Below are 23,838 nucleotides of genomic sequence, written 5' to 3'. Positions count from 1 at the left end.
TCCGTAGTGTATGAGTGTGAGTAAGTGTGTGTGTAGATGTTTCCCAGATATGGGTTGCAGCAGGAAGGGCATCTGTGGCATAAAAAACATATGCTGGATGTTGGTAGTTCATTCTGCTATGGCGACCCTAGATTAATAAAGGGACTAAGCTGAAAAGAAAATAAATGAATGAGAAATGAATGAGTTTTAGGACGACTTTCATTAAATGTTTTAATCCGCTTCAAATGATCACTATACCCACACTATGACCCAATACCAACACTATATTAATATATTATAATAATACATATAATAAAATAATATATAATATAATTTTGCTGCTTGTTCAAAATGAGTATTCAAAATGAATTAAAACAAATATTATTATGTTTTGTTCACAACTTGTTTTATGTTAAATACATTTAAATTTGTAAAAACAATTACGTTAACTTGTTTGGTTTGTGTTGAGACAACATAAAGGACTTGTGTGGAAGCCAGGACTTTATACAGTCAAAATCAGTGAATCACGTTAAAGGTTATCATTAACTGATTGTAATATTTAGATTTTATTTAATTTGTATGTATGTTGTCAGATTCTTTAGAATCAGTCTAAATTTGTCAATATATATGATGATTGTATAGATACTTGTAGAAAAAGCCAATGTAGAATTTCAGTTCAAGAATGGTTTACTGGTCACACTTTGCAATAAGGTTTATTAGTTAATGTTAGTTAATGCATTTACTAACATGAACAAACAATGAACAATACATTTACAACTGTATTTGTTTATGCTATACGTTAGTTAATGAAAATACAGTAGTTCATTGTTAGTTCATGTTAACTCATGGTGCATTAACTAATGTTAACAAGCATGGACTTGGATGTTATTAATGCATTAGTAAATGTTCAATTATGATTAATAAATGCTGTACATTTGTTGTTCATGATTAGTTACTGTTAGTAAATGCATTAACTAATGAACCTTATTGTAAAGTGTTACCGGTTTACTTAATATTATAATATTTACTTAATGGATTTCTTGATATTATTACATAAATCTTGTTCTTATTTGTTTTATTCATGTTTAAATAACAAATCTCAATCACATAAAGTTTATTAGTTCATGTTAAAATTATGTACAGTAATCTAAAATTGAAGTCTGAATTGTTAGCCCCCTAAATCATTAGTCCCCTTGTTTATTTTTTTTCCCCAATTTTTGTTTAACGGAGAGAAGACTTTTTTTCAACTCATTTCTAAACATAATAGTTTTAATAACTCATTTCTAATAACTGATTTATTTTCTCTTTGCTATGATGACAGTATATAATATTTGACATAATATTTTTTCAAGGCACTTCTATACAGCTTAAAGTGACACTTAAAGGCTTAACTAGGTTAATTAGGTTAACTAGGCAGGTTAGGGTAATTAGGCAAGTTATAGTATAATGATTGTTTGTTCTGCTGGCTATTGAACCAAATATAGCTTGAAGTGGCTCATAATTTTGACCTTTAAATGGCTTTTAAAAAATCAACAACAGCTTTTATTCTAGCCGAAATAAAACAAATAAGACTTTCTCCGCAAGAAAAATAGACATACTGCAAAAATTTCCTTTCTCTGTTCCTTTCTCTTGACCTTTAAGATAAGCTATTTTGTTAGATAAGCTCGAGATTTGGCATCAGTACTGACTAATCTAATGTATATGCACAAATATATTTTTGTAAAGCTTTATATAGAAAATATCCATTTAAATGAGAAATTTGGGGTGTACGCATATATGCTGAGCACTGTACTTAAGAATCAGATGATTTGATCTGATACCATTTTTGATAATAACTTCTAAACAGTTATTTTATTTTTAGGCCAATACTAGTCTCTTCAGAATGGCAAGCCAAGTCAAACAATTTGCTATGTTACAATTACATTTTACATTTTGGGCATTGATTTTGTTGTATATGTATTTTACATATTTAAATCGTTAGTTCACACTAAAATTACAATTATAATATTTATTATCATCATGCCGTTCCAATCCCTTGAGACTGTCTTTAATCTTTAACACAAATTAATATATTTTAGATGAAACCTGAGAGCTCCCTCATCCTCTATAGACTGCAATGGTCCAGAGACATTCAAAGTCCTTAAAAGGAACCAAAACATTGTCAATACGAATAAATAATATAACAATAACTGTAAAAACAACTTTTCACCAAGTTCTTCTCCTTCACGTCAGGTCAGGGACACGACATTGGTGAACAGAGTTGTTTTAAATAGAAGAGTACAACATATTTTCCATTAGAATCAGTATCGCAACTCGCAAACCTTGTGTTACCCATAGTGAACACACAAAGGTATTTCAAAATTGCTAACAACTTTACAATAGTTTATCTATCACCATGAGAGTGTTTATTCAGTCATTTTAATTAACACCATAGATGTTCAAGTGGATTAGTCTATTCACTGTTTTGCTCGGTAGTTTACTTGTAGTTATGCAGTGCTATTATTTGCTAAGATAGGTTTCTGTAGTATTTAAGTAAGTAATGTTGATGCTATGCATTTTTAAGATTCATCGCTTTTGTGCTAGTGATACACCGCATGTACCTCAGGGAAAACGGTTTACCTGTTTTCCAGCTCGCAGTCTGTTTTGATCTGGTTTCATTAGGGCCATCATCAGCTTGGCTCAGAGACGCAACAGAGCTCTGAGTAATTGGTAGCGTAGGATTGTGGGAATGCAGCTTGGTGCGGGCCCATCTGTCACTGGCTCTGACAAATGATCCAACCCTGTGCCCAAAATGAAAGGGATTAAAAATAAGTAACGGGGTCCCTGTCAGTGACGCATCTTGTAATGATCTTCAGTAGAAATGTGCACACACCACATGGTGCAAAGTGCTCATTTAGTCATATAAGAGATGTGAGAGCTGGCGTTCCTTCACCCCGGTGACATGCCTCCGACAGAGAACATACTGTGTCACTTGGTGTGTGAAGACCTTGTAAGACCTCCGAAGCATGCAGCTTTTGTAGTATTCAGAAGTAAGGAGTAATTCTTTCTGGTTTGCTTACTTGGCTCTCAATGCCATGTAATGTTGTCTGTGTTGTTGTGTCTGTGCTATAAAAGTTTTGGTAAAGAGGAATGTTGCTGTGAGGGTCAGATCTGGCAGGTGAAATCTGACAAGTATTCAGCCAACATGAAACAATCTGAACATTTAACAATAAGATTGATTAGTTTGCTAAGTGGAGCAGGTATACAGTATTATTAAATACCTAATGCTTGAGTACACTCACGGGATGAAAAGGTGGCTCAGTGGTTAGATCTGTTGCCTCACAGCAAGAAGGTCGCTGCATGGTTCGAGCCCCGGCTGGGCCAGTTGACATTTCTGTGTGCTTTTGCATGTTCGTCTCATGTTCATGTGGGTTTCCGCCACAGTCCAAATGCTGGGTTGCTGCGGGAAGGGCATCCGCTGTGTAAAACATATGCTGGATAAGTTGGCGGTTCATTTAGCTGTGACGACCCCTAATGAATAAGGGACTAAGCCGAAGGAAAAATAATCAATGAATGCACTCTTATGTGTATCCATTGTTGAAAATAAATACTTATTATATTTTATAACAAAATCTGATTATTGACTGGCACAGCTAGATGTATTTATATATGTAAAAAATCTGAAGTAAAAAAAAATTAAAATTTTTTTAGGAAATTTTTGAGTTTACTCTACTTTAAGGCAGGGCTTAATAAGTGCCGGAACACTCTGGATCCGGCACCTCTAAAATCTTATCCGGCACCTGATTTTACAGACCCCCCTATTCAAATGCCCTCCTCCCATCCGCTGTTCACTTACTTTTTTCTGTGACTCCCTAACCCTCTTCACTTTCGTCCTTCGTTTGCAAAACCCCCTCAACCGTCCAAACGCTAACGTTTTTAAAACTTTGAATTTCAACATTTAAATTCAAGTTTGCAAAAGGTTTAAGTTTACAAAACCTGATAGTTTAAGTAACTGCAAACAATCAAAAGTTGAGAAATTACAAAGGTTTAAGGCAACCGGCTTCAAAAGATTTTTGACAAAAGTAGAGAAAACACAAAAGTTTTAGGCCCAGGTGTCAAACTCAGTTCCTGGAGAGCCACAGTTCTGCATAGTTTAGTTCCAACCCTAATTAAACACACCTGATCAAACTAATTAAGCCCTTCAGGCTTGTTTGAAGCCAACAGGTAGGTGTGTTGGAGCAGGGTTGGAACTAAACTCTGCAGGGCTGTGGCCCTCCAGGAACCAAGTTTTACACCCCTAGTTTTAGGTAACAATGGGACTTGCGTTCTTGTGAAGACCGGTCTTGCCAGGTCACCTTGGAAGAATGAACTCGGGAGACTGTGAGAACAGAGAACGCATCCTGTGAAAAATTAGATGCTGCATTCTTCCTGATGGTCACATGATCTTCACGCGTTTTTAATGGAAAATTATTTAAACATCACACCATTCATACAATAATTTATTGTTTTTCCCATTTTCAAAATATATGTTTTGCATAAAGACTTTACATGTATTACTTTACACGTGTTTATTCCTTCATTAAAATTTTCATGGTAATGTTTATGTTCACGTTCTCATTTAGAGAAACTCCTGAGATAAATATGTTATACCTCTGAACTTTATTATTAAACCTATATAAATCTATAGGTGCGCTTCCCACCTCCGGTCGCATTGACATCTGGGACTTCTCGAGCGATTTTGGTGCTCAAAGTCTGCATCCATGCATCCTCGATATCAAGAACACATGTGGGATTTTACATGCGTTCCTACATTCTTGCGGTCTTGAGTATTGGAACCAAACTTTGGCAGTTGAGGATGACATAACACAAGAACACAAGGATGCAAGATTGCTGTAGAACGCATATTGAAAAACAGCCAATGTCTGTTTTTATCAGCTGTCAATGTCCTGCTTTTGTGCCATTTTTGTCACATGTCAGACTTGTGAGAAATGTCTTTATTAATATGTAAAAATCTATGTCTGTTTGTCTTGGTTTTTGCAATAAGTATTTCCTATCTTACAAAAATCTGATTTTGTGATTGGTACAATTGGGATAATTGGTGATTTTCATAAACCTAATGTGCAAAAGTTGATATTTGCATTTAACTTGTTCATAAATGTATAAAACTACAAAACTATTTTATTTGTATTTAACTTTGAGGCAAACTGTGATGCTGTGTGCAAGAAGGGGCATCAGTGCCTATATTGTCTCAGGAAATCACATTTTCACATTGGCCCCAAAATGCTTACTCTTTCCTTTTGTGCATTTATTAAGTCTATTCTATTCTTCGCTTTGATAGTATGGTTTGAAGGTCTGTCTCTCAAAAATAGGAATAGACCGAGCCAGGTTATTAGGTGGTCTTGCAGGTTGATTGGTGAAGCACAGCTGAGTATTGAATCCCTGTATAGTAGGCAGCTTTTACGGATTGCCTGGAACATTAGTAGATGTAGCTCTCATCCTCTGTCTGAGGAGTTTATCCTGGTTTCAGATGCTTTTTAGTTGGTCAAAACAGTTCAGTAATAGCTGTCCCTTCATCTATTGTTGCTCTGAATAAATTGTAATCTTTTTTAAGTTTATTTGTGTATACTGTATGTGGGTATATATATGTGTGATTTAATTATTTGTATCAAATGCCAAACTTTGCTGCAAAAAGAATCTACCTACAGCAGGAGTGTCCAAACTTGGTCCTGGAGGGCCGGTGTCCTGACACCTGAACCAGCTAATCAAGCTCTTTCTAGGTGTACTAGAAACTTCCAGGCAGGTGGGTTAAATTGGAAAAAGTTGGATCTGAACTGTGCAGGACACTGGCCCTCCAAGACCGAGTTTAGACAACCCTGACCTACGGGTACTAATAAACTAATAAATATCAAACTATTCGCATATGGTGTATTTGTAATAATGTACATCTTTAGCATATTAGCTTTTGCAAATACAGAAAAAGTTGTTGATAAATTAAATTAGTGATAAAAGTAGCCATTAAAATAACATAATTTATGTTTAAATGTACAATTGACAAATGATTAGTTGTTTGCAGATGAAAGAAAGACATTTAACACATTGTCTAACAAATTTAATTGTTTATAGATGTCTTTAGCATATTACTTATACGTTTGATCAAATGAAGTGTTTAAAAATGTAAATAAGCCCAACAACACATTAGCAATTCTATAAATGAAAGTAAAAACTGTCAATAAATTGAAAACATCTTAAGTGTGAAAATTTGTTTTTATACTTAAGTGTAAAGAAAGTGTTAGACTTAAGCCATACCTTTACAGAATGAAGGCGATTCATGATAGTTGCATGTAACTGGTATTAGCACATTAGCTATCCTTTTAGCGGACAAAGATAGAAAGTGAAATAGGCTAGCAAGTATCTTTAGGCTAGTCAGGTCAAATATTTGGAAAGATCTGTAGCAAATTAACTACACTTTAAATATACTAATTTGTTTATAAATACAGATAACCCATCTTAAATAAGTAAAGTAAATAAAGCAGCTATAGTGAATCCGCTATAGTGATAAATGAAGGTAAAGTTGTTTTAAATAAACATAAGCACTCCAAACTCTACTCTTACCTTCAGCGACAGTCTAATCTCTCAGTAAAGAGGCCGCTGAGTGTTGTCAACAGGTGTAAAATGAACTGCTTTGTTCTTGTTAAGTAAGGGTTCTTAGCGCAATGAGGCGCTAGTTTATTGATTGATGAATGGTTTTGCAGATATGGAAATGAATGGCTGTGTGGCGCACAAGGACACAAGGGTCTTTATGTGTGTCTGGGTTTCCACAATCTGACGCTCACAATCTCGTGTCTGATAGCCCTCATCTGCCATGACGCAAAGTGGCTTTAGAAGACAATTGTGTTGTTGGGAAGTTGAAACTGTCTTGTCTGGCCCATCCGCACAAACTGCAGTTGATCACGGCGTGAATTTCAAACAGGTTGATGAGGGTAATTCAGTCTACTTGATAATGATAGATTGTCAACAGCGCATTTTGACTGATGAGTGTTTGTGAGATTCCAGCTGTCAGAAAAAGCTGAAGCTTTATTTGGGTATGATGCAGGATAGTAAAATGCAAGTTGCGTTTCACTTTAAAGACAGCTTCTTTGGCTAATCTGTGACATGCTGATTTATTGCTTTTACGCAAGTAGACCTCTCCCATTAACATGCTAATACCAGACTGTTGTTTATTGACTTTAACTGCCAGTGTCATGTTAAGTTTTTTTTTGTAAAACTAGCACATTGTTTTAACATCCCTTATCAAAACATGGCTAACATTTAAGTCATTTAATAAAAGTATGACTACCTAAATATGATTATTTTGCATTATCGAACACTTTCTGTGGTAGCTTATGCCCTAAACATTTATATTTACATTCATGAGCAGATTAAAACTTTAGCTAATATGCTAAATATGTTTTTATTTACATTTACATAGACCTTAATTTGTAAGCTAAGGTGTTTAAGATGCTTTGCATTCACGAACAGCATCACTTTCATTCTTTAAATATATAGCTAATGTGCTAAAGATGTTTTATTTACAGTTATGAACAACTTTATGGGCTAAATATGGTTTATTTACATTTATACACAACTTTAACGTCATTTAATATAAGTACTAAACCCTAAATATAATTATTTTGCATTATCAAACACTTTGTGTCTTAGCTATTGCCCTAAACATGTATATTTAAATTCATGAACAGACTAAAATTTAGCTAATATGCTAAATTAATTATTTTTGATTTACAATCACATAGAGCAATTTGTAAGCTAAGGTGTTAAAGATGCTTTGCATTCACGAACAGCATCACTTGAATACATTAAATATATAGCTAACGTGCTAAAGATATTTTATTTACAGTTATGAACAACTTTACCTCCATTTATTTATAGAAGAGCTACTATGCTAAAAATGCTAAAGATACATTCCTAAATGTAGTGGACACTTCATTATAGCAAAGACTTACAAAAGAGGACTATAAACCAACATTATTTGTAGTATTGACCATTAAAATGATCTCAAATATTCTTTATTTCCTATGTTTTTTTTTTTTTTCATTTAAGCATTGCTGAAAAATAACTTTAAATCATATACACATGAAATAACCATCACTCGATTGCATCCTAGGTTGTATATTTTAACAATAAATGCATGTCAAACCATCTATGTGAATATTAATGTTGTGCTTTGTTCCACCATGACCAGAATGTTCTTGTAAACCCCTAAATGACAGTTTGGGTAATGCTACATAATCAGTTGATGATATTTAATTGTGTAATATCAGACCTATGTAATCAATATATGTCAGTTCACCAAATGCTAATGAGCAACACAGTAATTTAATCTGTTTGCCAATTGTGTTTTTCTCTCATTTCAGAGGGCTCGTTCCAGAATCACTCACGGTTGCGAACGCCACCATTACCCCTGTCTCACTCGCACTCCCCCAGTCAGCACCACACCGCCTCCATCGGTTCCCTGAGCCGCAGCAACTACACCCAGCGCAGTAACCCGAGCCCGGCACCCACCGATAGTTCAGCTCCCAATGAGGGTCCGACAAGTGCCCAGGACTCCAGCAGCGCCCAGGACAACTGGCTTCTCAACAGCAACGTTCCTCTAGAGACCAGGTACACATCTTGCTGTGTTGTTCTCTTAGTAAAATGTCTAATGAAATATATTTGTGCTGTCAGACTGAATTGATTGAGTTTACATAAGGTGTTTATAATGCACCGTAAGGCATGCATACAGTATGCTGGCTGCATGAAGCGTATTGTGCTGTGTTTTTCTGCTTAAGGGATTCACTACACTGTTAAAATTGATGAATCTTTTTTTTTCTGGCTAGAACTATAAAGAGCAGTTTAATGGGTCATTCTTGTTATGAAGTACACTTTTGATGTCCAGTCTTAAAATAAAACATGCTTGTGTTTTAAAACTATAAAGCATTCTTGTAAAAGAGCATTTTTTAAATCTTAATAGTTGGATAACAATATTCACGTATTTATAAATAATATAGGCTAATGTGGCACTGCAAAGTAAGATAAACTAGTTTATACTGCTAAACATCACAGAATTTTCTGAATAAATATTTAATACTAACTAAAGTTAATAAATAGATAATACTAAGGCCACATTTACACTGCACTGTATAAGTGACTCAATACCGATTGTTTTCTCTCCAATGTGACAGATCGGATATGGCCCATGTACGTGTAAGCAGGAAACAAATCACATGGATTCCGATTTACTCAAATCAGATTCAGGCCTTGTTCATATGTGGAAATGTATCCAATATGAATCAGATGTGTGTTCTCGTGTCTGCAGTGTGAGCTGGTAGATCAGATTTTCACCTGTCAATGCGAGTCACGCGTTATTAAAAACCATAGTGAATAACTTCAAGTCTGACACTTTCATTTCAGAGCAGACTTCAGCAGAGTCCCAAACCTTAAATCTCACACACGAGGACTTAAACAGCTTTTATATTGTCATATAGCACAGGTATTTGAGCATGTTAATTAAGCATGAGCGAGAGAGCGTAATGTCCGCCACGTAACCAATATAAGCTATAAAACTAGTGCATACATCACGTGCATAAATTACACCATGGACATTACATTAAGATGCCTAACGGTTTAAAAAAAGCCTATATATCAAAAGAAGATGGACAGATGAGAACCTTTCTGTCATAAACTATAGTTAAACAGCTTGTCAAAAGCTGCGAACAGATTACATACAGGAATGGAGAAAAGAGAACTCGTTAATTATCAGCTGTTAGTCAGCACCCGCTCTTTTTTTTCCTGGTCATTGTGCCTTTGCCGCATGCTGTGTAAATGCAGACGATCGCATACGAGTCGCTTTTAAAAGATGATGTAAGCAGGTCATCAAAAAAAAAAAAAAAAAAACGGAGACAGTCACAAAATCGAAATTGACTATCAAGATCTGGTGTAAATGCAGCCTAAGTAAGGTTTCACTGTTATTTTCCCCCAAAATGATGTCACTTCCTGAAGGAAATGAAATGACTGGTAAAACACTCAAATCAAAATCAAATCAAAATCAGTTTGAAAGTTTGAAGCATTTCAGTCAGCTAGAGAGAAAAAAAAACCTTAAAAACACCAGGGTTGTGTCTGAAATGGCTTCATATACCCTTATATACCCTCACTGTTCCCCACATTAATATAAAACTAAGATAGTCCACTTAAATAAGGGGATGCCAGTTTGCTTGTGCATGTTTAGACCCTTTTTGCATCCAGAACGACATATTGTATATCCACTTGTACACTAGGCACTTATACACTCAACCTTGTATGAGTGTTAGTTATTCAACACTTAATTGCAAGCTGTAATGAATTAATTATTTTGATTTCTGTAATGTATGCACATGTAATTTAACAATTTTATGATGGATTATTTAAAATCTTACACCAATAGGGTTCTGTTGCTGATGTCCTCTTTTGGTCAGACATGGAAATCCATACGCCGTGCATTATTGGTATTCTCTAGCTGTTTTGTATACATCTGTTGTACACGCGTTACTGTTTTGGGATTGATGTCTGCTCATCCAAAAGTCCACTATGGTTTCAGACACTACAATTGAATAATCCGTCAAATAGTGTACTGTATAAGGGTATACCGGGTGATTTTTGAATGCACATTAAGTGCCATATTTACCATCTTTATTCATAAATACAGGCTGAATGAACATACGGTTGTATCTCATAATAAGAATGACCTTAAATAAGTGAGCAGCTGAACTGAAAATAATTGTATGGTCTGTCACTCGTGAAGTTTCATGCAGCTAATTTGTTTGACATAAACTGTGACCAAAATGCATTCAAAACAGTGACTAAGCAACAAGAGAAAAGCTTTGTTTTTATGGGCTTTCCAGGCAGTGTTTCTATCTAATATTGCAAGCCCAGAGAATGCAATAGATGGACAATTTCTCCCCAGCTTTCGAAGGGGGGATTTGGTTCAAACTTGGGTTTTTATTTATCTCCCATCAGCCCTTGCTCTGTTTGCCTCTATCCGAGGCACTTGTGTGGAGGAGATCAGTCAAGAACCTCTCAGATGTCTGTTTGCATTGCTCAGGCTGCTCCTCATGCATGGCGAAGGCAAATCAGCGCTGTCAGAACAGCCTGAAGAGAAATGATACATACTGATTACTCGGGTTACCTCCACCTCCTGCACTGCTCAACCCAGCCAACAACCCAAAAGGCTTTTATTTACTTCAGCTGCTGCAAAAGTTTTCAGCTTTCCATTCTTTGTGCTAAGAGCATCTGGATATCCCAGGTCTCGCATCATAAGGCTCTAGAGGTTTACTGACGGGACTGAACAGTTAAAGGAAAGATATATATGGTGGGTGAATTTCATTAAACATTAAATGTTTTCAATATATTTTGAGATAAATAAAAGAACAAAACCGGGCGATGTCATTTTGAAAAAAAAAAAAAAGTAAATAGAATAAAATACTACTGCCACTATCATTTTAGTCATTTGTTTTGTAAACAATATTTAAATTTACATCTAAAAGCATCCAATAATTTTACCTCTAGGTAAAAAGCAAAATTTTTTATCTATTTTGCAAATATATTGTGGGATTTAGTGCCACAAAAAACAAACAAACAGAAGGGCAAAATTATAATGCATTAAGACAATCGTGTTTATTACGGTTTTATGACAAGTAATGTTGTCTTGCTAATGTCAAGTTGTCATGACAAAGATGAAAATTGGCTAAGATGTATTTATTTATGTCAAGTTGTCATAACAATGTCATCTTTGCATAAAAAAGTGACATAAGCATGTGACATGAGCAAATGACACTCAATAACAGTTGTCAAAAGCATACATAAATCGGATTCACATTTATGACATGTCTTATGAACGCCCCTTCAAGTAAAGAATTTCCAAATATTTACTAAGCACCACATTTTGACATGTTTGCCTGTATTTGATGATTTAGACAGCACCTTAAGCTAAATGATGACTGTGTATGTATTCTTATAAACACTTCCAGTGTTGTGCAAGCTACTTGAAAAGTGTAGTGAGCTAAGTGAGTCTACTTAAAATGTAGCGCACACTAAAAGCTACCCTCTGGGAAATGTTGCAACTAAGTTAAAAGCTACTTGGCAAAAGTAGCGTAGCTGCATCTAAGCTATTTTTGCAATTTTTAATTTTAAACTGAAGCTTAACTTAAATCCAAGTCAATCATATATTGGAGATCAATAAAACTGTCAATGAAACATGAGGGATAATTGTTTAGTTCAATTATTTACTGCAAATAATATGCTGTACTAAACAGAAACACATTAGTATATAACAGCTAATACCAAAAATCCAATAAAACCAGGTGTTACACATTTAAAATACTATAGTAATTTATAATAAAGGAAAATAAAATTAGGAATAAGCATTATAGTGTGTAAGTAAAACTCTTGATTAATGAATTACACTAAATAATGTAGTATCATTGCTAACTATCATTAACTTATAGTAATTACCAGTACCAGTAATTACCACTTTACCACTACTGTATATATATTTATTTACCACTACAGTATATATGTGTATATATATATATATATATATATATATATATATATATATATATATATATATATATATATATATATATATATATATATATATAYATATATATATATATATATATATATATATATATATATATATATATATATATATATATACATATATACATATATACATATATATATATATATATATATATATATATATATATATATATATATATATATATATATATGTATATATATATATATATATATATATATATATATATATATATATATATATATATATATATATATAAACACGAGATTGGGTTCACAAGAACAAGACAAGATGTCTACACTATTTTTAGGAATTTGTTACTGAAAAAAAAAATCACAAATTACAAAACTATTTTGGTCTTTGTTTTTAAATCAACATGCAATAACTTATTTTGATGATTATAGAGTAAAGGGCATGCAAACACTGCAAAATATTATATAAAAGCCTATGTGAATGGATTTTTTTATCATTCTATATATTAACAAAATATTTGCTACTTTATGAATGGAAAATAGATTTTTATTGAAATGAAAAAAAATCTTAATTGTAAAACAATTTAGGTGCTTTAAAAAAATAATAATGAATGGTATTTTATTTATATTTTATTTAATTATACGCCATAAAGGACATGCAAACACTATATTTAATTAAAAACTCTACTGACTGGCCGAAGCAACCAAGTGACACTTGCAACTCCGAGGTCAGCCTGGGTTGCCAGATGTGTACAAAGCACTTGATTTGTAGTTTAAATGCAATCCTACCTCCAATCTTTAATTGCTAATTTCACCCTTGCGCTCCATCATAACATTAAAACTCACAAGACAACTCTTCACCTCGACAAGAAATCTTGTTATAATTTAATCTTGCTTTAATCTACTTCTGAAATAACTCCTCTTCCACCGTCATCTTTCCATCAAGCAAGTTTCTTCTGTTAGCCTAATTGGTTGGTGACATCACCGACCAGAGCAAGAGGTGGCAGTAATGCAACAAAAAATTTGTTGTCGACCACTTTAAAATGGAAAAAAGAAATCGTCATTCTCGCCATCATGAGAAATGTAGTTACGCTAGCGTCAATACTTGTAGCGAGGCTACTGCCCAATACTGCACACTTATATAAATTAATACACTTCAATTAATCAAGCACAACCCTTGCTGCATTATTATTTCCCTGATTTCCATTTACAATTGGGTTTTGCAGAGGAACAAATGTGGACTGCTTCAATCTAAACCAATAGCCATTCTATCCTGATTATTTAATGATTGGAGGCCGAAATCAAAATTTAATTTAGATTAATTACAACATTAATTATTGCCTTTTCTTGTTGAATCACTGAATACCGCCTCTACAAAAAGTGTCTCCTTGGACAAAAGTGTCTACTAAATGACTAAATTTCAATTACAAAGCACTGCATAAGCATTAGGAAATTAACTTGGAACCTCACAATTTCTTTGTCATCTTGATGTGTTTGTGACCAGCCCTGGTGTGAACGGTCCACTCAACAGGAAAATGAATGTTAATTTGATCCTTCGGTGGGAACAGTTAGGAACATAATGACTGATTAAACATCATGGATTTCCCCAAACTTTAATCTGGACCAGGTATTCCTCTGGGAGAGGGAAACAGATGGCCACGCCAGCCAGCATGCGGCATGAGGAGAGTGGCAGAAACAGAGTAAAACAGTGACATCACACCCCACCTCCTTCCTATCTAAAAAGAAAAAAAGAGCGATCAATTATCCGAATCCCTCTGATGAAATTGGAACCATTAGCAATATCCACAAGGGCAGTGAAAGATGGCCTGTCATTTAGGCTTTAGCTAATGGCTTTGTAATGGTTTCCTCTCACGACTTTTGTACAGCAGGCTGGAATGGCTCGGATGAGTCCCTGGATATGTTGGCTTATCGAGCCCTCCCATTGGATGAGAGCCAGGAAGTGAGATTTTCTCATAGGCTTCTTTTCTGACTCCTCCAACATGGTCTCTGGGCTCTTCTCGTCTTCGTTTAAAACTTTTAATTTGCCTCCCAATGGCCAAACAAACGAACAAATGTACATAAGCTGGACCAAAGACAATAAGCAGAGCAGGCAGGCAGTCTGGAACAGCCGCAGCGAAAAGAAAACAAACATTTTCTCTTGTTGAATTAAAGGTGTCGCGCCTGCCTAGTGCATGTTGACGGTTCATTTCTCCATTGCATTATCTCAGTCTTCCCTTATGGAACAGCCGTCTCGGGGGGCACGGAGCTCCAGCAGACACGCTTCACTGAATGCATGCAGAGTTCTCCTCTGAATGCTAATAAACCTCTGCTTTATGAAACCATTTATTATTCAAAAAAATGGCAAGAAAATCACATCTTAAAGCAGGGTTTAGCATAACCCCTCGGGAATTCTGTCGGTATAATGTGTGATTCTTCTGAAAAAGTGTTGTGTCAGCCCCTGAAACACAAAGAAGTGAGTGGAAAAGTAACGGCTTGTTTTCTTCTAACCACGATCATAAAGGAGCCAGAATACTCTAATGTTTATCAGAGAAGAACAGGACGCTTGCAGAGAGGGGCATGGGTCGTACAACACAAGGTACATGTGCGGTAAAAGAGCGGAGGCACTCTCGGGTGTGGGGCGTGCCGGATTTCACGGGGATAAATATCTTACACAGCACATTAGTTCCATAAGGATATCTGTGTATCCCTACCTTCACTGAAAGGATGCTGGTGCCTGGCCTGTGGATCTACGGACATCTTTGAAAAGCAGTTCCTGACATAAGTATTTTCATAACTGGCCATACTACTTAAGATAAAGTGCATCACAGTATTTTAAGAGCCAGGTCTGTTTCTTGAAAGCCAATGTCCTGCAGTTTAGTTGTGTAACGTTGAATGTAAAGTTTTATTGTAAAGTTGAAATTGTGTTTTTGCACAGCACAAGAAAAAGGTTAATAATTAAAATTAAAAAGTGATTGACAGAATTTAAATTGTAATTGGAAAAGTCTTACCTGCCTAAGGGCGCTGACTGAGTACTATCCCTCGCACCAACTATGCGTCATCTGGCAACTTATTTGAGTGGGAAAATTTCTATGAACAGCCTAGGTTCCCTTACCACCCTTAGCTCCAAACCATGTCTAAAGAGCATCACAGTCTTTAAGAGTGAGGTCTGTTCTTTGCCAATGTCCTGTAGAGTTGTGTAAAGTAGAAATTATGATATTGCACAGCACAAAGAATAGGTTAAGAATGGAATCAAATTGTGACTCCCAAAATTGAAAATAAAATTAGAATTGGCGAAATCTGTAAAGATTACCACTCTTAGCTCTAACCATCTCTAACACATTTTCTTGGAAGTTTCTATCAAAAGACCTTGGTTAGCTGGATCAGATGTCTTTATTTAGGGTTTGACCTAAACTCTGAAGGACAGTGGCCCTCTAGGAACAGATTTGGAAACTGTTTGAACATTCAAAGCTATCGTCCGCTGTTACACAAAAGATCAGGAACTCTGTCAGACTTTCGGCATTACTTAAGCTAAATAGCATCACAGACTAAGGCGAGGCTTGTTCCTTGAAAGCCAATGTCCTGCCGAGTTTAGCTCAAACTGGGTGTGCGAAAAAATCAATTCATTAATACTTCGCGATTCCTAGAAATTTTGAATCGATTGTCAATAGTCTCAATTAAAGTTAGAGTGTGATGTATGTGGGCCGGCATGTGGTAGAAACAGAAAAAAAAAAATTATGGATAGGTACGGTATGTGTATGTATGCAGCCGAATTAGCTTCATTTGAACAAGCATGGAGAGACTATTGATTTTAAGGATGTGACAGGGTGCATTTCTTTTTCGTTGTGCGACCAGCTTCAGGATGCTGTTAAAAGTTTTACTACAAAGTGAAATGTTTTTCTCTTAAATGTGATTTCGGTATAATTTCCAAATATAATTTTTTATATAAACATTTTGCTTTGATTTATTATTATTATTTTTTTAATATTATGAAATCTATTTTAGAGTTCTATTTAATCTGGCATTTCAATGTTAAATTCAGAGCTTGTTGTCCAGAATATATATTTGTTAATATCATTAATTATTTTTAGGATAACAGCACTGTTATACTAAGATTCCAATCATAAACAACTCCAATTATGGTTAAAATGTTAGTTAAAATTATGTTTTTGCAGAGCACAATAAATAGGTTCACTTTGGAATTGAATCGTGACTCTCAAAATTAGAATTGAAACTAGATTTAGATTTGGAAAAGTCCATAAAGATTAGCACCGCTCCAACTACGTCTAACACACTTTCTTGGAAGTCTTGGAAGCTGCTTCAGGTGTATTTGTTTAGGCTAAACTCTAATGGACAGAGGCCCAGGAACAGGTCTGGAAACTGTTTAAACATTTAAAGCTACTGTCTTCTGTTATACAAAACATCAGGAACTCAGCCAAAATTTGCTAATTCGATTGAATACACACCACAGTGGCATTTCCAATGTAAACAGCTTTGCAAACGATGCTAATTAGTTTTTTATGATCTGTTTTAAAGGGTTAATTCATGTAAATGATGAGTCTGTTATTATATACCCACCCTCATGTCATCCCAATTCCTTGAGACTTTAATTAAGATATTTTAGATGAAATCTGAGAGCTCCCTTATTCTAAACAAACAGAAATACGATGCCAGTGTCTTGCACTGCAGACTCTTAACAGCAAATAGTTTGTATTGATGATAAATGTACACCCTGAGCTGATGTAAAAGTTGTACTTACGAGTTTCTTTTTTTTTTTTTTTTTTGGCCCACAAAATCGTACCTGGAGCTTCGTCTAATTACAATTGAACCCATGACATTTTTGGTTAATTGCTTTCGATGGAAGTTCAGAGTGCTCCTGTATTTATTCTTAAATGTATTTATTTATGTTCCAAAGGCGAATGATGATCTCAGGAGATTGAAATGAAATGCGAGTATTTAAGTATTTAATAATATAATTGAAATTTTCATGGGAACCAATATTTAACATAAGCCTTGCCATAAAAAAAAAAAAAAAAACATCACATGATTAAGATATTTCCCCACTCACAGTTCTCTAATGTTGTTGATAAATATTTTGAGAACAGTTGTGCTAGATTATTTTTTTCTGCCATTGAACAGCACTGTTAAAATTGTTTTAAATCAAGCACCAGATCCGGCACCAGCACCATGTCATTGGAAACAAGGGAGTGTGTGTTTGTTCTTGTCCCACTCTGTCCGTTTACACAGATTCACCGGGTGATGGCATTTTATTTTTATTTTTTTTGTGTTTGCACATCTGTGTCTCCTTCTTGCACGCATGTCTCACTCTCGTTCCATCTGTCCATCTCTCCACCTGTGTGTAGAAACATAGCAAAGCAGACATTCCTAGAGACTTTGCAGGACAACTTTATAGAGATGGACATACTGGCGACAGCTCGCCGCGACGGCGCTTACACTGATGGGTATGTTGCATGATCTGACTGCGGCTGCTGGAATCTGCTTTGCCATGCTGCATAGTGGTATCTTGTTTCTCACTACATAGTGTCATTTGTAACAGACTCTAACATATTTCATCACTTACTGTAGAAAATTGCATGCCTTTTTAAATATTGTTTATGTATTTATTGTTTTTTTTATGAACACCAGACTAACAACTTTTCTAATTAACCCTGATTACTTTAGCATTTTTGCTAAGGAACTACAGTATGCATATGGTAAAGTGCACACTACAAGTCAGAAACTTTTAATTTTTACAGGATGACATGTTTTTACCATTGGTGTCTGTGAGCATAAATTATTCTTTACACAACCACAACATAATAAAAAACTGAGAGCTTCCTTTTCATTCTTTTCTGTTTTTTTTTTTTTTTTTTTAGGTTTACCTATTGATGCCACATATAGATGTCAGAAACAAAGATCTGTGAAAATACTGTATTCCCAACACAATCTCACGACAGTTCATAACTTTTTGATTTAGAATTTAGCTAATTCTTATGAATTCATACGATCTAATTTGTACAATGTAGTACTATTTGCTCATCCCCCAATGATGGTAGGGTTTAGGGGTGGGGTTAGGTGCCACGCCTCCTTTTTTAAAATCGTACAATTTTGTAAGACTGAACTCGTACGAATTAGCCACTAAACTGGCAAAACGTACAATACTTACGTTTTCTCGTGAGATCAGGCTGTGTATTCCTCATGCCAGACCAGTAGATGCCGATGAGACTATGTAAAGTAACACTAAACACCTGCACACAGGCAGTCCTGTAATCTGCCATTATTATTTTGATTATGACAATAGACTGATTACATATGTTTGAGCATGTTACACACACACACACACACACACACACACACACACACACACACACACACACACACACACACACACACACACACACACACACACACACACACACACACACACACACACACACATGTTGTTCAAATGTTATTAATAAGAAATGTTATTCATTTGTTTACCTAGATCATAATGTTGTTGAAAAAAATATATAACTTTTTTAAGGTACACGCCTTCGTTTTTAAGCTATATTACAAAAAAGTGAGTATTTTTAGAGTAATAACTTCATAAAATATGGCAGACATTTAAAGCTTCATTCATCTCAAAAGGAAAGGTGGAGGCGTTGGTATGCTTTACCTAGATCAGGGGTGGGCAAACTCGGTCCTGGAGGGCTAGTGTCCTGCACAGTTTAGCTCCAACTATAATCAAACACACCTGCCTGTAGATTTCTAGTGATCTTGAAGACACTGATCAGCCTGTTCAGGTGAACTGTAAACTGTGCAGGTTACCGGCCCTCCAGGACCGAGTTTGCCCATCCCTGACTTAGATGATACTGTTGTTGTTGAAAAAAACACTTTTTTGAGGTATACACCTTTTCATATTTTTTAAGCTATATTACAAAAAAGATCAAATTTTTACATGGTGGACATTCAAAGCTCAATTCTAAAACCTCAATTGAAAATTTGAAAGTAAATACCATTTAAAAACTGACTTGTTACAGAAGTCAAAATGACTGCTATGGCCCTTCTAGTAGTTTCAGAATGTTGGTCGTTCCAATATTAATTCTTGTAATTAGAAATATTTGAATGATTTAATAATCAATCTAAAGTTAAAGGTGCTCTGTTTAATAGAAACATGCCTAAAACCAGATGATTACATGACCTTAAACAAATCTTCACCTAAAGGATATCATTTTAAACATGAGCCGGAAAGGTGGAGGCGTTGGCATATTTTACCCAGATGATGTTGTTGTTGAAAAAAATCTACTCTTTTTAGATACACACCTACGCATACGCTTTTAAGCTATATTACCAAAAAAAGAGCATTTTTAGAGTAATATGGTGGACATTCTAACCTTAATTCTCAAACCTCACTAAAACCTTTAAAAGGTTTTGAAAAATATGATTTGAAAATATAATTTGTTAAATTAATTTTACCCAGATGATAATGTTGTTAAAACAAATATGTTTTTATTTTTTTAATTTTTTTTTATATACACACCTACGCACACATTTTTAAGCTATATTATAACAAAGATAGCACTTTTAGAGTAATATGGTGGACATTCAAAGCTTAATTCTAATTTCTCAATAGAAACTGTAAGTAAATGTGATTTGAAAAATGTATTTGTAACAGATCAGTCTGAATGACTGCTATGGCCATTCTATTAGTTTCAGAATGTTGGAAGTTCTAATACTAATCCTTGCAATCAGAAATATTGAAATGATTTGATAATAAATCTAAAGTAAAATGTGCTCTGTTTAATAGAAACTTGGCAAAAACAAGACAATTAAATGACCTTAAACAAGTCTTCACTTGAAGCATATCATTATAAACATGAGCCTCCTCTTAAAGGTAAAGGTGGAGGCGTTGGGAGAATAAATAGTAATGTTTAGTGCCACTCAGCGATCTAGCTTCAAATACACCACACCACAGACTTTACAAAATAATTTGCTGATTTCTTATCTGAAATAATTTTGGTCATGGATAAAGTTTTAATTTTTGGTGATTTTATTATTTATATAGATGATGAAAAAAGATGCATTAGGTGCACATTTGTCTTTTGTTTTGGGACAACACTGTGAAGGAGAAAGAGAAAATAATTAGGAATGCTATTAGACAGGATTGGGAAAGGAGGCTATAGCTCAGACAGAGATTGGGGCTACAATACTGAATCCAATTTACAACCCTGCTACAACTTTTGGCACATAGCAATGCTATTCAATAAAAAAAAAAAAGGTTTTCACATAGGCAAGAAGAAAAAAAAGATGAAAATAGGGATAGAAGTCGGGAGATGTGGCCTCTTTCATGTCAGAGACAATTTATCAGAGAACATCTAAGCAGTGGTTAGACGTGCTAAGAGGCTATACTGTCTCCGTCTCTGCCACAAAACATGAAGGGGAGCAAGCTGAACAAGGCTCTGTCAAGTAGTGTGCACTAGCCGTACAAGTTTTGCAAGTCTGTTCCGTTTTCTTGTACATCATTAGGACGAAGTGTGGTTTGTTTCTGAGTGTCCCCTTATCCGGTCAGCACAGCATGACAGCAGCTTTCCAAGCCAATGAATTCACCACAGATTATGGCACTGCTTTTTTATTATTATTTTATTTTTTGAGATCTCCAGAAGCATCTCGTTTCTGGAGATCTGGCCTCCTTCACAGTGAATGAGATGTCTTGATAATGTACTGTACAGTCGAAGTCAAAATTATTAGCCCTCTTTTTTAAATATTTCCCAAACTATGTGTAATAGAGCAAAGAATTCTTCCAAGTATTTCCTATAATATATTTTTTTTTGGAAAAAAAATCTTATTTTGATGTCCGATTGTCTACAAAACACACTACTGTTTTACAATGATTTCCCTAATTACCCAATTAACCTAGTTATGCGTTTAAAGGGTCAAGAAACACTATTATTATTTATATTATTATATTATTCGAGATGCTGACAGTCATATATGTAAAAAAAAAACACTATTAGGACACAAACATTTCATAAAAAAGTGAAAATTTGTTGTTTTTGCGTTATTTCGACCAAATTCGTTCTTCTGGTTTGAAAGGACATTTTAAAAAGCTACGCCACTGCGATTAGATCCTTGTGTAAATTCCAGCATGTAGATTGGCTGTCTGTACCCGGAGTACCAACGTGATGTCTTTGAGATTTCATCATTAATTCAAAAGATAGACTTGATTCGAACCAATCAGTGCACTCCATTGTGTATGAGTTGCAGCTTCATTATTTTGCATGATAGCTACGAAGAAGTCTTTACCTGTTACAATGTTCAGATGGCAAGCAGACGTCATGTTGTATTGCCAACCATAATTAAAACAAGTGTAAGAAAATAAATCGTTCGAAGACAGGTTGTCAGTGTTGCGTTAATAGATGTGCTGCAACAAAGGTTTTGTTTTTTCAATTCCCCGCTATGAGAGCACAGTTGGACTCATGTGTGGATTACAGTGGTCTGCTAACATGCGGCAAAAATACCTTTATAAGGAAATTTTTTTTTACCGGGATCTTTTTGTTTTTAGATATTATGAAATCCAGATTTGCCACTCGTCTCATAAAAAAAGACATGGTTTAGTCACTGTCTTTCTCCCCTGCGCCTGTGTATTGTTTTGCCTCTGTGAAAATCAGCGCGTGCTTGAACTGAAATTTTTATTTTTATGCAAACCCTTCCTCCTTTTTTCACTCGTCACTCCCACCTAAAAGAAGCTGGACTCATGAACTTTCCTGACTTTTTTTTTTTTCAATTTAATGGTGTGAAAACACCCTGCTGAGACAGGGGGTGTTTTATGGTCCTTTAAATGTCACTTTACAATAAATACTAGTATCTTAATAAATATCTAATGAAATATTAAGTACTGGTAAAGATTTAGTGAAAATTAGTTATTAAAAGTATTATGTTTAGAAACTTGTTGAAAAAATATTATTTTTATTGAACAGAAATTGTGGAAAAAATATACAGGGGGGTAATAATTTAGGTGGGCTAATAATTCAGACTTCAACTGTACATCCTGCAATATTCCACATCTTTTTGACACATGCACCCGTTAGCTGAATTAGAAGTCACTGTGAGGGCTTGTATTAACAAGAATCCGCTGTGGTCACTCACTCTGTAAATTAAATTTGTTATTGATTCAGAATTCCGATAAAAAATGCACCCCTCGGGGGAACAGCGTGTATTGCTGCTAGCCAGAGCTCCAATGGCAACAGCTTGGAAAAATGCTTAGCAACAGCAGTACTGACCAGTGCGGGGACACAAACCTAAGACATTGTTTTACATGATGAGAGAAAAACACTCACTGTATCACACAGTGCACTCTGTCACCTGCTTCTTTTGTGAACATGAGCAACAGCGTTTTCTGCGTCTCTGCAGACACTTTCTTTTCAAGCCTGGCGGGACCTCGCCTTTGTACTGCACCACTTCACCTGGTTACCCTTTGACGTCCAGCACGGTGTACTCTCCTCCGCCCCGGCCCCTGCCAAGAAACACCTTCTCACGGCCTGCCTTTAGCCTAAAGAAACCCTATAAGCACTGCAACTGGAAATGTGCTGCCCTCAGTGCCATCCTCATCTCCGTCACCCTGGTGTTCCTGTTGGCATACTTTATTGGTAAGTTCAGTTTTTGCCTGCCTGTCTGTCTGTCTGTCTGTCTGTCTGTCTGTCTGTCTGTCTGTCTGTCTGTCTGTCTGTCTGTCTGTCTGTCTGTCTGTCTGTCTGTCTGTCTGTCTATCTATCTATCTATCTATCTATCTATCTATCTATCTACCTATTAAGTGAAGACCCATATTGATTTTTTTTTTCTAAATGGCCAGTTTCTAAGCCTCATTTGTTTTTGTTTCTTTATTTCAGGTTAAAAGCAATGACAATAAACTGTTTATTGTCATAAAAGTAAAATTACTGAACCTACATATGGGAGCCTTAGAAAAATACTTGAAAATGTCAAACAACACTTTGATGTTTTTGTGTCTGAACTCTTCATGTATGCAAATGAGTAGACTTTATTTAATTATTTTCAATTTAATACCAATTTTCAATTTAATACCAAATTGCTACTTCTTTACTTTATACATTTTATTGAAATTACACAATATGCATGTTGAAATTGAACATTTTTGCCATGAATATATCCAATGTTGCTGACATGGGGTTAAATATATTAAATGAGGAAAGACAATCAGTTTTGTAAATTGCAATCAGAGAGTGACTGTGGATATTTACATTTTCAAAAGTTTGCATTTAAGACCTTCTATACTTAAAAAGCCAGCTTTTCCAACCTTAA

General features: G+C 35.0%; 1 protein-coding gene across 31 annotated transcripts in view; it reads left to right on the top strand.

The window, feature by feature from the left end:
* tenm4 (teneurin transmembrane protein 4) overlaps nucleotides 1-23,838 on the top strand; it is a 463,933-nt gene that overhangs the window by 207,218 nt on the left and 232,877 nt on the right. For 9 of the 31 annotated variants that reach the window (XM_073922732.1, XM_073922721.1, XM_073922734.1 and 6 more), the window contains 2 exons: nucleotides 8,370-8,616; nucleotides 22,933-23,168. In XM_073922732.1, coding sequence (XP_073778833.1) covers nucleotides 8,370-8,616; nucleotides 22,933-23,168 — 483 coding nt within the window. 31 annotated transcript variants of the gene reach the window in all.

Source organism: Danio rerio, chromosome 15 (genome assembly GCF_049306965.1).
Source record: "Danio rerio strain Tuebingen ecotype United States chromosome 15, GRCz12tu, whole genome shotgun sequence".
Lineage (NCBI taxonomy): Eukaryota > Metazoa > Chordata > Actinopteri > Cypriniformes > Danionidae > Danio > Danio rerio.
The sequence above is the reverse complement of the archived record's forward strand: the minus strand, read 5'-3'. Positions and strand labels throughout refer to the sequence as shown.